General features: G+C 40.0%; 1 protein-coding gene across 1 annotated transcript; it reads left to right on the top strand.

The window, feature by feature from the left end:
- The first annotated feature begins 402 nt into the window (after nt 1–402).
- LOC129107039 (26S proteasome regulatory subunit 4) lies at nt 403–12,131 on the top strand. Its single transcript, XM_054618382.1, has 11 exons — nt 403–504; nt 1,044–1,097; nt 1,705–1,801; nt 2,175–2,299; nt 2,481–2,666; nt 2,901–3,029; nt 3,318–3,414; nt 4,565–4,754; nt 8,687–8,838; nt 9,612–9,766; nt 11,833–12,131. Exons 1-11 carry the CDS (start codon nt 502–504, stop codon nt 11,965–11,967), a joined length of 1,323 nt encoding a protein of 440 aa, XP_054474357.1. The 5' UTR covers nt 403–501; the 3' UTR covers nt 11,968–12,131.
- The last annotated feature ends 4,422 nt before the right edge of the window (nt 12,132–16,553 follow it).

The following is a 16,553-nucleotide window of genomic DNA, read 5'->3' on the forward strand; positions in this document are numbered from 1 at the left end:
CAGCACTAAAAATCTTAGACTTTGAAAATTTAATTAAATCAAATTATACTTTCTAATTGTTGTCCATTGCAATATAGTGTGACGACTTAACTAGGAAGTGCATATATATATATATATATATATATATATATATATATATATATATATATATATATATATATGCACACAATATGTGGCCTGTAAATAGTGGCTTCACGTTACTCTTCCAGCCCATAGTGTTGGAGCCACAGTAGTTTTTTCCCCTTAACTTCTTAACTTTAGTCCCTTAGTTTCCCGGGATATCTAGGACTGCCACAACAAGTATAAAGCAGATATAGTAGTTATTTCTTGCATGGTTGATGGCGGAAATAAATAGCTGAGTTGACAACGGTTTCCATGGAGATAAGTCCCCTCATCCAGCAAGTCTAGCGCGAATGAAGCGAATATTCGCTTCGCTTTTGGTGTGAACACGGCATTGGTGTTGCCATACCCTCTGACGTCAGTTTAGTGCGACAAGTAACAATGGTAAGTGAGCAAGCAGTTTTTTCTGCGGCTCGTATTTTTTAAATCTTTTTCTAAAACGCATTATTCGTTAATACAGCATTGCTCATAGTGCTTGACACGTTAGCATGTATGGCGACATATAATTCCAGGTGGTTTATGTCTGGTTTGTGAAGTAACAACAGAACAAAAGCAGGTTAGAGCCTACTAGCCGAAGGCTAACGCTAGCTACATTAGTTTGTCTCTTGTGTGGCAGCAGTCGTTGTCCTAGCTGTAACTAGCATAGTCATTCATATTTGAAAGGTAGCGTTTTCCTTATTTCTATGTGTGTGTGATGTTATATCGTTAAAATGTGTCCCTTCAGTAATACAAGCTAGCGTGTAAAAGTTAGCTTCCCTGCCAGGTATGGTTAACGGCGAAAAAAGCTAACGTTAACTTAACTGTAAACAGCTCAGCTAATGAGCTATTTAGGAAGGGACATGTCTCAGGTTATCTTTAAATGTCACAATACACTGATAAATGCGTTTCCTCTCATCCTTATTCACATATGTCTGTTATTTTAGGGTCAAAGCCAGAGTGGAGGCCACGGTCCGGGAGGAGGCAAGAAGGATGACAAGGTGAGAATGACCCAGCTTCTGCTAGCTAGAGTCTGAACCTGTTGTATTAGCTAAATGTTATTACTGTGTGTGGCCTGTGAGCTAAACTAACTTTTAATGATTTAACTGATATTTAGGTTGGTTTTAAATCACAAATAGAGCTGCGATAACGGAAACTTAAAGTAATTGTCTGATATTTATCTACTCAATATGTTTTTGTGTTGCCTCAGCTCTTTTTCCTTCTCACTATCTGACCAGCCACCCACACATGATGTTTGCTAAACACAGTAGACCAGTGTAGAGCATTGGCTTCATTCAAAACCTCATGTGAAAAGTTAATAAAGTTTCTTCACTAAATATAAGCAAATGTCCTGATTGCCAGGTTGCACCTTACATGGTAACACCTACCATCAGTTTATGAATGGATATGAATAGGTGAATGACATGTAGTGTTAAAGCGCTTGGAGTGGTCAGAAAACTAAAAAAGGCACTATATAAGTAGTCCATTTACCAAATATTGTAGAGATGTCTGTGCCAAGGTAAGAAACAAATATTTAAACACTTTACTTGATGTGTGTCTAGATACTACCTTTCTGACATGTTACAACCCACTTTGTCCCAATTGAAGGATAAGAAGAAAAAGTACGAGCCTCCAATTCCAACCAGAGTTGGCAAAAGAAAGAAGAAGACAAAGGGACCAGATGCTGCCAGTAAACTACCATTAGGTAAGGAATTGAAAAGGCAGAATTTTGTGAGGACATGTTTTATCTGTCTGGTAGCCTGTCTGTTTTCATGAGAAGTGCTCAGTTCTAAGGTCTCCTGCCAGGCTCTATTTGATCTCACTGAATACAACTGGGGATACTGTTAGGCATTTATCCCTGACATCCCTGGTAGGGATATTGAAATAGTATTAACTGTCCTTATTTTGGCATTATTGACTATAAAAAGAGACCATAAAGTAAAACACACTGATGATGGACCAAAAGCATGATATTGGCAACTGTCTGTGAAACAATGCATTTGTGGTTGGATAAAAGTGGTGTTGTAATCAGTTTTTAATGTACATTTTACATGTGCTGGCCTGTGTTTGTCTTCCAGTCACCCCTCACACTCAATGCCGTCTGAAGCTGCTGAAGCAGGAGCGGATCAAAGACTACCTATTGATGGAGGAGGAGTTCATCAGAAACCAGGAGCAGATGAAGCCTCTGGAAGAGAAACAGGAGGTCAGCCCTTGTTACACATGTGCCTCACTTGCTTTTGTGCTGTTATGATATTTTGGTAAAATATAGGTACAATAATCCTGTTCTCCTTTGGCCAAACTATAGAACAATACAGAACAGACCAAATCGTAACTTCTCCTAATATTTAGCTTTTACATTAATCCTGGTTTAATCTTTTTTACAGGAGGAGAGGTCAAAGGTGGACGACCTGCGCGGGACCCCCATGTCTGTCGGCACTCTGGAGGAAATCATCGATGACAACCACGCAATTGTTTCCACTTCAGTGGGATCAGAGCACTACGTCAGCATCCTGTCCTTTGTGGATAAGGATCTGCTGGAGCCTGGCTGCTCTGTCCTGCTCAACCACAAGGTAATATTCAGTGAGAATCCTTATTTGATAAAGATACCTTTGTTTTAAATTGTATGATTCAAGACAATAAAAAGGAATAATTAGTTACATAACTATGACACTGCTCTACTATGCAACAAACTACAATCAACAAGTATTCAACATTACCCCAAAACACTTTGAAGGAAACTTCTCTGCCAACTCCTTTCACTGTAATACAATTCACTTTTTTCTTTTGATGTGTGTCGCTTGCAGGTTCATGCTGTGATTGGTGTGTTGATGGATGACACTGATCCCTTGGTGACGGTGATGAAGGTGGAGAAGGCCCCACAAGAAACCTACGCTGACATCGGCGGACTGGACAATCAGATCCAGGAGATCAAGGTACAGTAACTATCGCATGCCCCTTCAACTTGCAGCGTAACTTGAACAGCTGGTCCACATCTCAAAACAGACTCTCTCCAACCACTTTTAGAGCATAAATCATTTCTCTACTCCCCATCTTCATTACTAGTTCTTTAACGACAAATATTGAGCACAGTATGGCTAATGCTTTTTGTAGCTTTCCCAGTGACCTGTTTACATCATACTTGAGGTTTGAATTGTTTAGGTATACAACATATTTTCCTTGGACACTGTGGTTGACGGTGCTGTTACTCTTGGTTTTAATAGGAGTCAGTGGAGCTGCCTCTCACACATCCAGAGTATTATGAGGAGATGGGCATAAAGCCTCCCAAAGGAGTCATCCTATATGGACCTCCAGGCACAGGTGAGTACTTCATTTAACATGTGACCAAAAGGGGCTCTCAGAAAAAAACAAGAAAATCATGGGAAGCAAAAATGTAAGTTTATTAATCCACCCTAGCTTCCACCCGATTAATTGTACCCCCTTTATTAAGCACTGATAATGTTTCAGTAATATGTGGTACCACAGTCGTATATACATATGTGCCTACATAGCCTAACCTTCAAGTTTTCAGTTAAATCACAGTTTAATGAAGTCATTTTCAACGGAAATTCAGAGATAACTGTGTATTTACCCCAGATTGATGTCACTGGCAAATTCCATTAGGTCATTAGGGACCTTTTTTAAAGGGCACCACAGCAGGGAAGGTGAGCGATTGTCCCCAGCCTCTCAGTGCTGCTGCGGAAAAAAGTGCTCTCCAGCAAGAGTTACACAGTTGTAATGAATCAAAACACCTTCGGCAATTGTAAAAAAAGAGTTTATTAGCAGGGGGTTTTATTATAGCAGTATAATTAGCGCTGACCTCTGTGATTGCCTTTGTTAACGCAACCTTCGTCACAATGTACGGCATTTGAAAAAGTCACTTCTCAAATCAGCTCCCCACTGAATAAGATCTCGTTAACAAAGAAAATAAAGAGTAAGTAAAGTCCACTTTGCTTCAGATTGGTGAATTTCAATACAAGGTCCTAGTGCGTTTATATAGAACTATGTTTAGTTACACATAATCACTGTGAAAAATAGAATAGCATAGAAATACAGTTTAATTAAGTCTTTGTGCAGGTATTAAAATGTTTTTCTGATTCTTTGTGGATGTCAGTGGCTTTTTTATGTTATTGTAACAGTACAATATTCTCATAGATAATGTGTATCTTTCATCTGGACTCGTTTAGCCTTCAGCTTACGTAATTTCTCAATGCAAAGCATCACTACAGCAAATCATAGCACCACGTCATCCTCCTGTTTACATTTGCTTCCTCATGAAATCAAAAGGGGTGGTGTGTTGCTCCCTCTGGCACGATCATGTTAACAATGCGCTTATGGTTGAACAATGTGATATGGCTTTCCCCTCTCTGTTAGTGAGACATCGATGTAGTTTTTGTATTCTCATGCTGAAGGTAAACTTGAAAATGTGGCACAAAATAAATGTATGTATGTCATGTTATGCATTTACCAGGTAAGACACTGCTGGCCAAGGCCGTAGCCAATCAGACATCAGCCACCTTCCTGCGCGTCGTGGGCTCGGAGCTGATCCAGAAGTACTTGGGAGACGGGCCCAAGCTGGTCCGAGAGCTCTTCAGGGTGGCAGAGGAGCACGCGCCCTCCATTGTCTTCATCGACGAGATCGATGCCATCGGCACTAAGAGGTACACAGACGTCTACTAAAATCAGTTCTAGACTGAGAACTTTAGAGACTGAGAGCAGCATACCAGGGGTAATGTCTATCACCTTTGTTGTTACAGTCTGAGGTGGATGATAAGGTGTTGATCACGCCTCAATATATTACAGCTTTATTTTTATCAATGCCTAACAGCACAATGAACAGCAGTTCAGGAGGATGATGTTGGTTTTTGCAGGTTGGCATGATGAAAAAAGAATGGCAGTTACAGGACCAGTAGCAACAGACAGTGTAGAGAATACAAAAGCAGCTTTATTTGTCTGTTTTTTATCCCTGTTGGCCACAATTAAATTCAGTTTAATCCAATTTAATTTGTAAAGCCCCAAATCACAAATTTGCATCAGAGGGCTTTTACAATCTGTAAACATACGACACCCCTTGCCCCAGGCACAGGAAAAACTCCCCTAAAAAAACTAACGGGGAGAAACCTATGGGAGAGCGACAGAGGAGGGATCCTTCTCCCAGGATGGACAGAATGCAATAGATGTCATGTGTACAGAATGAACAACATAACAGAGTTACAATACATTCAATGTATATGACATAAATGATTCATATAATAAGAATAGTAAGCAGAGTAACAAAATGAAGAATACTAATAATAACAGCAGCAATGAATATAGTAGAATTATAATAAGAGCAGTAATGGTAATAATAAATGCATAAATAGGAGATGAATACATAAAGATGGAGGGAGAGAAGGGGAGAGAGGAGCTCAGCGTATCCTAGGTAGTCCCCTGGCAGTCTAGTCCTATAGCAGCATATCTAGTAGCTGAACCAAGACAAACCTGAACCAGCCCTAACTATAAGCGCTATCTAAAAGGAAGGTCTTAAGCCTACTCTTAAAAGTGTTGAGTGTGTCTGCCCCCCCGACTGAAACCATCCTAGTTCCACAGAAGAGGAGCCTGATACCTGAAGGCTCTGGCTCCCATCCTACTTTTATATACTCTAGGAACCACAAGTAACCCTGCATTCAGGAAGCGCAGCTCTCTAGTTGGGTAATATGGAACTATAAGTTCCTTTTGATAAGATGGTGCCTGACCAGTTAGAGCTTTGTAGGTGAGTAGAATAATTTTAAATTCTATTCTTCATTTAACAGGGAGCCAGTGCAAAGAAGCTAATACAGGAGTAATAGGATCTCTTTTCAACACATTTTGTTAGTACACGTGCTGCAGCATTCTGGATAAATTGCAGAGATTTAAGAGACTTATTAGAGAAGCCTGATAATAAGTAATTGCAGTAATCTAGTCTAGAGGTAACAAATGCATGAACTAGTTTTTCTGCATCGTTTTGAGACAGGATTTGCCTGATTTTCCAAATGTTACGTAAGTGAAAAAAGGCAGTACTTGAAATTTGTTTTATCTGGGAGGTAAAGGACAGCTCCTGATCAGATAACTCGGAGGCTCTTTACGGTAGTGCTGGATGCTAGAGCAATGCCATCTAGAGAAACTATATCGTTGGATAATTGATTTCGAAGGTGATCTGGGCCTAGTAGGATAACTTCTGTTTTGTCTGAGTTTAACATCAGGAAGTTACAGGTCATCCAGGTTTTTATGTCCTTAAGACATGCTTGAAGTTTAGAGAACTGGTTAGTTTTCTCTGGCTTGATCGATAGATATAACTGGGTATCATCTGCATAACAATGAAAGTTTATGGAATGTTTTCTGATAATATTCCCTAAAGGAAGCATATATAAGGTGAATAAAATTGGTCCAAGAACAGCAGAACTCCGTGACTGACTTTGGTTTCATGTTTACATACACAAATTGAGATCGGTCTGATAAGTACGACTTAAACCAGCTAAGTGCGGTTCCTTTAATGCCTATTAGATGCTCCAATCTCTGTAATAAGATTTGATGGTCAATGGTGTCAAACGCAACCCTTAGGTCTAACAATACAAGTACAGAGACCTTTGTCTGATGACATTAGAAGGTCATTGGTAATTTTCACCAATGCTGTTTCTGTGCTATGATCAGAATCAGCTTTACATTACATTACATTGCAGTCATTTAGCAGACGCTTTTATCCAAAGCGACTTACAATAAGTGCTTTATTGGCCATGCACTCCTGACAGAAAATCCTCAAATAAACTATTGTTATGTAAAAGTCACATAGCTGATAACGACTGCTTTCTCGAGGATCTTAGAGAGGAAGGGAAGGTTAGATATAGGTCTATAGTTGGCCAACACCTCTGGATCAAGAGTGAGTTTCTTAAGAAGAGGTTTAATTACAGCTAGTTTGCAGGCCTGTGGTACATGACCCGTTAGTAAAGACAGACTGATCATTTCTAATAAAGAATTGTTAACTAAAGGTAAAACTTGCCTAGCCAAGTCGGGATCAGGTCTAAGTGGAAGTCAATTTGTTGAAGGTCGATGGGAGAAAAGCCATCTAAATATATATCAGGTTCTACAGCCGTTTCTAAGGTAACTGTATTTGAGGATCGATCGGTACTGGTTGAGGGCAGGAGATTATTAATTTTGTCTCTAATAGTTAGAATCTTATCATTAAAGAAGTTCATGAAGTCACTACTACTGAGGTTTATAGGAATACACGGCTCCACAGAGCTGTGACTCTCTGTCAGCCTGGCTACAGTGCTGAAGAGAACCTTGGGGTTGTTCTTATTTTTCTCTATTAATGCTGAGTAATAGGCTGCTCTAGCATTACGGAGTGCCTTCTTATATATTTTAAGACTGTCTCGCCAGACTAACCGAGATTCTTCCAAATTAGTCGAGCGTCATATCCTTTCAAGTTTTCGTGATGTTTGCTTTAAATTGGGGGTTTGAGTGTTATACCATGGAGCGAACTATCCACCGGATGGTCAATCTGGGACGGACTAAAGTCAGCGTAGGAGTCCTCTGTTCTGTTGAGAAAGGTATTGAATTAGATGCAGATGGAATGGCTTCTTTAAATTTAGCTACAGCATTATCAGATAGACATCTAGTGTAGAAACTTTTGCCTAATGTTGTACACTCCGGTAGTAAAAATTAGTAATGGTCCGATAAAAGAGGGTTCTGTTGAGAGACAATTACATTTTCTATTTCAATACCAGAACAAAGTCGAGGGTATGGTTAAAACAGGGAGTCGGTTTTTGTACACACTGACAGAAGCCAAGCGAATCTAATAATGAACTAAACGCAGTACTAAGGCTATCATTATCCACATGAATATTAAAATCCCCTACAACAATAACTTTATCTGTTTTGAGGACTAAACTTGATAAGAACTCTGAAAATTCCAATAGGAATTCAGAATATGGACCTGGTGCACGGTACACTATAACAAATAGAGTTGACTGTACTGTTTTCCCGGTCGGGTTTGAAAGACTAAGAACAAGGCTTTCAAATGAGTTATCATTTAATTTAGGTTTAGGGTTTATTAATAGGCTTGAGTCAACGATGGCTGCTACTCCACCTCCTCGGCCTGTGCCTCGAGGAATATGAGTATTAATATAACTTGGAGGAGTTGATTCATTTAGGCAAACGTACTCTTCATGACACAGCCAGGTTTCAGTAAGACAAAATAAATCAATATGATTATCTGATATTAAATAATTTACTAGTACAGCCTTAGAAGACAGAGATCTGATATTTAAGAGTCCACATTTCAATTTTCCTGTTTTGTTGCGTTGGTGGTCTTAACTTTGATTAGGTTATTTTGTATAACTGCTCTTCTGTTTACTCTTGATATAAATAATTGAAGTGGCCGTGGGGCAGACACAGTCTCTATAGAGTTTTGGGTGGGTAACTAATCTAATGGAAGCGCGGAGAAGTGTGAAAGACTGCAACTCTGCTGCAGAACGATAAAGACAGTAACATTGCTAGGAAGGATGTTGGCTGACTTAGTGAAGTGGATTCTATCATTTCTGATGATGAATGTATATTTCCTGTCTGTGTTGTGTAGGTATGACTCCAACTCTGGTGGTGAGAGGGAGATCCAGAGGACCATGCTGGAGCTGCTCAATCAGTTGGATGGGTTTGACTCCCGGGGAGACGTGAAAGTTATCATGGCCACCAATCGGATAGAAACCCTGGATCCAGCCCTCATCAGACCTGGTCAGTAGGAGTCTGAGTGGATCTGATTCTGCCTGGATTTGTCAATGACTGTCTGCCTGGTTGAAGCCAATGCAAAAGTGCCCTGAACCTGCATTCTCTCCAATCTCTAGTTTCAAGTGTTCTTCAATACAGCATGATGTTCATTTAGTAAATGATGGTCCATTTAGAGTCAAATAGACAATAAAGCAGGGTATGCTTTAGGGCGGGACTACACAGTCGTATACAGCGTCTCTACTTCATTCCTCCACAGTCCAAATAATGACACTCTGCTCCCTGGTTGCAAAAAAAATGATGGCGACGGCCAAAGTGCCGAACGCGAGGATTCAAAACGTCAGTGCACAAACTAATGGGTGACGTCCCCTCTTTGTATACAGTCTATGGGACAGACATTTTGTAATGGTTGTGTTCTGCTAAGTCATGGCAGGAAGTAGAAATATTTTTTCTGCGTTTGGATCTTAAAGGGATATTTCTCTTTGGCATCTACTCTTTAAAACATAGATTCATGCTAAAGGGGTTTAAGTCAAGGAAGACAAAGTTCCTCCTCATTATTTTTTCCGAAAAGACTCATTGTTTTTGAAAATCATGCTAATTTCAAAAATCAATTATTCAGTTGGTTAAAAGATACTAAACACCAAACTGTTCCAGGACTCTGTGTGAGAATGGGTGGATTATGACATGTAGTGTAAAGCGCTGGGAGTGGTCTGAAGACTAGAAGGCTCTCTATAAATGTCCATTTACCAGTTTGTGTGGTTTCCTTCTCTCCCACTCCTCAGGGAGAATCGACCGTAAGATCGAGTTTCCTCTGCCGGATGAGAAGACCAAGAGGAGGATCTTTCAGATCCATACAAGCCGCATGACAGTAGCAGATGATGTCACCCTTGATGACCTCATCCTGGCTAAGGATGACCTGTCAGGAGCAGACATTAAGGTAAGAGTGAGACTGTTTGACTTTGACTTTTTGACCAGCCGCATTGTTCTTGATCAGAAAGGACCTTACAAATAACGGGTAGGCAAATATAACATGACATTATGCAACCACAGCTAGAACGCACATACACTGCATGATTGCTAGGGCTAACTCTGTTTTAACATAAAGTGGATTAGGCAGCATCGGTTCTGTAAGGGTTGTGTCTGATCGAGGTGCATCGTGACCCTGGAGATGTATTCTGTCTGTTTTGTTCATTTGCTCCGGCCTGATCGGAGGCCACAGCCATGTATTGATTTTGGGAGTTCAACAGGTCTTGGCAGTGAGCCAGTTCACACTGTGGCTCAGCAGAAACGGAGAGTCAAGATGAGGGGAAGCTGATTTTTCTAAATCATTATTGTATCAACATTTAAATTTTATTGTATTACGTCCTCCATTCAAAAAGATCTAACCCTACATTTGACTCTTTTCCTCTCACTGACTCAACTCTGCCGCCCTCATGTGGGATGTGACAGAATTACACTTTCAGTGTTCTTCAGTATTTCTTTATATCTTTATTTATCCTGTGGTCAGTTTGAATCACGTCTGTCTGCCTTTGAATTGATTCAATTGTGACAAATTATCATAATGGAATAAAAGTAGAGTTAAAACTACCTACTGCAATTTTTAGTTTAATAATAATAAAGATCTCTAACGATCAAGCAAGGAATCGGTCTGTTCGATTGTGTGTCGCGCACATCTTAACAGCCATCCATCCCATCTACTTCACACTTTGCAAGTCAATGGCTGTGGACCCAAGGGAGTGCTGTGTCGAATTTTGGTGCACTTTGGACGACATGTTCACATTCATAAACTTTGAATGCACAAGTGAATGGCACTCTGTAGAGCAGAAGGGGCGGGGCTTAAGAGCTCTGTGGACTGATGCATCGGGGCTTTTGCAGGCAGCAGCTCATTGACTGCAGTTCACTTTTGCTGCTGGATAAGGGATATACTATATTTAAAACCAAATCAAACATTTCTAGTAATCACAGAGTTGTAAATTCCAAATAGATCAACATTTATGGAAGAAAATGACATGATTTCCAAAATTCACTATTTTGTTTTATCTGACAAGATATTCAGCTTCATCCATATTTCTTTGCGTTTAGCCTTTCAAGAACATTTCCTATGCGGTTTAAAAAACGGTATGCTCATCCACTGGCGTAACACAAAGGATGCCCTGGTATTAACAGAAGAAACTAACGCATTAGAGTTAGAATGAATGTGTTTCCACTGAGTGTAAAAGGCCTGTTTTCTTTTACAGAAACATTTATTAAAGCTGAAATCAAGCTAAAACCCTTTAGTAGGGATTAACGATTCCTAGAGTTACTAGATTACTAAAAATCTTCTCTTGATTTAATCCACCTACACCCCCAGCCATGCCAACACAGGCGGGGGTTTGCGGTGGTGATTGATCTTTGCGAGTGCAACTGAAGGTGGACATTCGCAGGCAATCCCAAGACAGTTATTGGTTTGGATAGAAAAAAAAGTTTGATTACAAAATCTGAGGTCTAATGTCTTTGAGACTCCTGTTTGGACGACGAGAGTTAAAATATTACACAATTTGGATTCTATAACGTGTCCATATTAATTCATTCATATCAATTTTGAATTCAAACACATCATCACAGACCAATCACTTAAAGCGATTGTAGGAGTACCCCATTCGACTTCTTTGTCATTTATTTGTATTTCATTTTTTATTTTTTTTTATTAAAACCCAGAGTGTGATATTGCACGTTAATGCACTATATGGGTTGAGTGTTGACAGGTAATATTTTTGTATGCAATTTTAGCAATAACGTGGTTGACTATACTAAAAACAAAACGATTAGACTGTCATAAGAGACCTGTCTTATTTTATCTTTTGTATATTTATTATTGCTGTTTAATAATAAAGCAAAAGTATTTCTTATTGGATTAATTGATGGAATAATCATTCAAATGCTTGAATAAAATAAAGGATATCTGCAGCCCTACTCTTTTTTTTTTTTTTTTTTATTCATCTCTCCTCTCACTGTGTCCTCCAGGCCATCTGCACAGAAGCCGGCCTCATGGCATTGCGTGAGCGCCGTATGAAAGTCACCAACGAAGACTTCAAGAAGTCCAAGGAAAACGTGCTGTACAAGAAGCAGGAGGGCACGCCGGAGGGGCTTTACCTCTAACCTTCAACCTTTGATGTTTCTCTCACCCCTTCTCTATATATCGCTGTGTGAAAGCCCGGAGGCAGAGTTGTCTGTCTCCCCAGAGAGAGTTTTGATATATTTTGTGCATGTCATGTCTGGCTTCTCCCAACCCCCTATTACCGTTAACGTGAATAAAAGAACAAAAGAAATTGTTATTAGTCATCTTGTTTTATCCATTTTATTTTCTGGAGCCTTTTGGCTCGCGGCAGCAACTCAAATCTTGTTTGTGCAGATGCAGCATCTGTTGACGCCTGCTTCTTATTTGATTCCTGTATGTTGAGTTCATCGCTGTGCTGTAATGTCTTGCGATAATGAATCACATTAATTATTCTATTAGATCAGGCTCGATGTGGTCGCACAACCGGAATCAATCATTAATATGCAAACTTAATTTGAGCTCAGAAACGAGACAAATGCTTAACATAATTGCTCATCCCTTCCTTTTAAGAAACATGCTTAACTAATTACTGGAGTATTCCAAATGACTCCCACACACCTGGTGCCTGTGCACATTCACATCTATAAATCTCTGGGGGACAGACTGAAATAAAACACCCTGACTGATTTGACTCTGACATTGACATCAGGAGCAGCACAATGTCTTTGCACTAATGCTTCACTCCAAATGTTTAAATGGACTGAGCAATAGAGAGGTGAATCATGACTTTTGCTTATGGTTCATGCACATGCTCATACATCTGTAGCAGCCGGTGATTTGTTTTTTTAAATCAGCCCTGACGTTATCGCAGCGCGGTTAAGTCGATCCAGATAAGCTGCCCTTGCTGCAGTCCTGACATGCTGAGAGCAGCGGTGTTGATTTAATGCTTCTTGATGTGGAGCACGGTGTAACTCGGTGCTCAGCAGAAAGTGGGCCCCATGCAGCAAGCATCAAACCGCTTGGCAGGGGCCATCTCTGGGCCCAAGAGAGAACCGAGCCACTGCTGCAGCCCCCCTTCCTCGGAAACACTCTCCTTATTAAATCAGTCACGCATTTCAACTGCAGCTCGTACATCGAAGCGCATTCAGCAAATGGATGAAAAAAATAACATTTGAATCAAGCGTGGCGAGTAGGGCCAAAGAGTGAGAGGGTTACAGGATAAGGGGGAAGGGGTTGTAATGAGGCATTTGTCCTGTCAGCTAAAGGCAAACCGTGAGCTCACAGAAACTGATTGAGGATGATACAGCAGGACTGAACATGTTGGCATTCTCTGAAATGTCATATCCACATTATTGTTCATTCACAGTGTGTACAGACTGTGCTCTACTTGATATGATTGGTTATTTTATCATAAATTTCCAAACGCATGAGGGGATGAGGAACATATGAAGAAAACCTAACAATGTCTGAATATATATTCACAAGATCAAATCTTACAACTATCTTTTTGTATACTTTAAACTATTATGCTCAAAGTCTTGCATGGGTGCTGACTAATCCTTATTAGTTTAATGTATCCACTATAAAGGGCTGCAAAAGGTTCAAGGTGACCAAGCTGTTACAAATCCAACATGTTTGGGGAGTTGCAGGAAAATGAGTGACAATGCTCATTCTCTCACCTCTGTGATGCTGCCAGCAGTAGCGCCATAAAACAAGAAACGTGTGTGAGGTGGTGACTGGGAGACGCAAAGCAGTAAGAAGAAAAAAAGGTACCTCTACTTATACAATTCCTCCTGTAAAGAGGGGGAGAAAACACTGAACAAATTCAGTAAGAAGTCCCAATTAGTTCCAGTAGATTAACAAATGAAATGGCTCATCTGGAGTTAGAGCTCATTGACCTGATGAGAGGACCGCACTCTGCCTCGCTGAACTGCAGAGCTTTGCCACGTGGTGCTGAAATAAGACCTTTAACAAGTTAATGTGGAAAATGAGAAAGTTCCTTTTTCTTCAGTGGATCCACATGAGCGGTTACCAGCTCAGCAGCTACGGGAAAACGATTCATGTGATTGATGACATGTGGGCATATACATATGCACATAAAACAGGCAATGAAATAGAACAAGCTACAGCGACAGCCTGTAATATAATCAGCAGTACTGCAGCAAACACACTACGGTCAAATATAACGTCTACAAATACAATAAAGAGCAACGTTTGTCCCTATTATATTCTTGTTGTAATAAACTTAAACAAGGTTCAAGGTTATCTTATCTGTCAATAAGGAACAAAGAAATTCAGATTGTAGTCCTATTTTGCTACATAACAAAAACACAAACAAATGATGTCCGTTATAAATGTCTTGTTTTAAAAACAATATTCAGGGGTTTTCTGATTAATAATACTTATTCCACTGAATGGCCCACTTTGGGACAGTTATTATCCATTGTCACTGTTTAGTTTTAGGACAGTGAGGCAGATGTACCTTTCACAGCATTGTAAACACATTGGGAGACAGAACCAACACTGTGGGGAAACATTACATTACATTACAGTCATTTAGCAGACGCTTTTATCCAAAGCGACTTACAATCAGTAGTATGTTACATATCATTCACCCATTCACACACTGATGACAGGCTACCATGCAAGGTGCCACCATCAGACTCTAACTAACATTCATCATCCAGTCCACACCGATGGCAAGCCTTCAGGAGCAACTTGGGGTTAAGTGTCTTGCCCAAGGACACATCGACTGCATGTTGGGTATCGAACCACCGACCCTCTGATTGGAGAACTACCTTGCTCTCCACTACGCCACAGCCGCCCCGAAACAGTTCAGCAACCCACAGTTACTAACACAGTACAGTGATTTTATAGAGGGCCCCATTCTCTGCATAGAAGACATCCCTTTCTGGGTTAAAGTGTTTGGCATCTGGCTGATGTAAACATGAAATCTACACTCTGTCCACTAGGTGGCGCCTGTGTCTGGTAAACCGCACACACTCAAGAGCCACTGGAGGGTTTATATGAGTGTGTGGATTAGGACAACGCAACATACTAACTGCTCTGCCGAATTCTGCGTCGTCATTGAGGAGGCAGACCTGTTAGCTTTAGTAAATGACCCAACAGGTTCGTTTTGGTCGTCAAATGGAAACGCACCTCCGACCTGCCGCGCTTCATTGTGAATTCCACGTAGCCCTACCACACTTTCTAGTAGCCAATAGTAAGTCTGCGCACTTCCCATATCGAGCCTATCAGACATTTATCCCGCACCAATGAAAACCTGTCGCATTTTCCACCTGTGTCGACCAAACTAATCAAAAATAATTACACGCACTGATAAATCGTTCTAAACGCGGCGCTTGGAGCTGCGTTGGTTTTTTACACTTCCTGTATTTATATTTATTATATTTCCGTCAAGTGCCACTGCCTGGTGCAATGCAGGTCCCGTGTAGCCAATCAGAGCGGCCGACACATGAAGTATAATATTGCGGGTCTGCAGCGGCCAATCAGAAACGGTATCACACACCGGGACGGCATATTCTCCAGTGTCAACCGGGCTGCTTCTTACTCTAGAGGTATCCTTCCGCGCCTGAAAAATAGTACCCTGTAATGGGGTAATCTAAGCCAAATGGATGGATGGTAGATAATGCGCCATAGGGGATTTGATTTTGTATAGGTGAAGTTCATCAATACTTATATCCTGTGAAGTTTAGAGGTCTGACAATGATATGTTCCAATTTTAAGGCACAGTCTGCATTTTTTAAGCCTATGAGTTCGATTAGTTCAGAATTTCTACACATCGCAATACAATTATGAATAAATTGATGAATTGGTTTAGTGGATTAAGCTATATATAAACCCTGCCAGACTTTAGTTTGGAGCCATACGCTTTCTTGATTGAATGAATTTGAATTATATTTATGATTGTTGTCATTTTGCCAAATGCCCAACATCTTCTACAACAGTAACATCTGGTTGTTGATTTATTTTGTAATGAAAGGTACTTTACTTTTTATTTTTATTTATTTTTTTACAATGACTTGTGATGGTTATCAGGCAGTGGAAAATTTGGAGAAATTCACAGATAAAGAAGAGTTTTTCAATCTTTCTAGATAAGTAACAATTACAAAAAACCATTAGTGTATATATATATATATATATAATATATATAATAAAGGTCACTTCAGATGTAGTTTTTTTCTTTTGCCCACTAAGGGTTATGGATTATGTAAACCAGTAATGCCTCAATAACTATGTGGGCTTAACTTTAATTTTCAGCTTTACTGCCACTTAATCTAACTTGGCCTGAAAGCTCCCAAGGGGGCTACCTTAAAACTCCATAAAACACTGCTTCCTGTAAGTTATGTTTACAGCAAAACAAAGCAAACAGATATCATAAGGTGATTGGTGATTATATAGTGAAAATATTCTTGTGAATAAAAGCATTTTCATCTAAATTCAGCTTCACCTGTGCCTTGTTTCCCTTTTGGAGGTTTGATCCCAGTGTGTACTGTGTGTTTTGTACATCCAGTGGTGTCATACAGGCAACAATCCTAATGCACATCTTGTAAATATCACCCTATAATAAGAATTAATCAAATATCCAGTGCATCTCCAGTGTAATATGAGTGTGATTGGCATGTCTCCTGCTGCAGCAACCCTCAATCGAAATAAGGAAGTGAGT

This window comes from Anoplopoma fimbria, chromosome 18 (genome assembly GCF_027596085.1).
Source record: "Anoplopoma fimbria isolate UVic2021 breed Golden Eagle Sablefish chromosome 18, Afim_UVic_2022, whole genome shotgun sequence".
Lineage (NCBI taxonomy): Eukaryota > Metazoa > Chordata > Actinopteri > Perciformes > Anoplopomatidae > Anoplopoma > Anoplopoma fimbria.

Excerpts from the sequence above, each read along its gene's own strand:
- LOC129107039 (XM_054618382.1), top strand. Across the intron at positions 3,415-4,564 it reads ATATGGACCTCCAGGCACAG|GTAAGACACTGCTGGCCAAG; the intron begins GTGAGTACTTCA and ends TGCATTTACCAG. Across the intron at positions 9,767-11,832 it reads TGTCAGGAGCAGACATTAAG|GCCATCTGCACAGAAGCCGG; the intron begins GTAAGAGTGAGA and ends TGTGTCCTCCAG.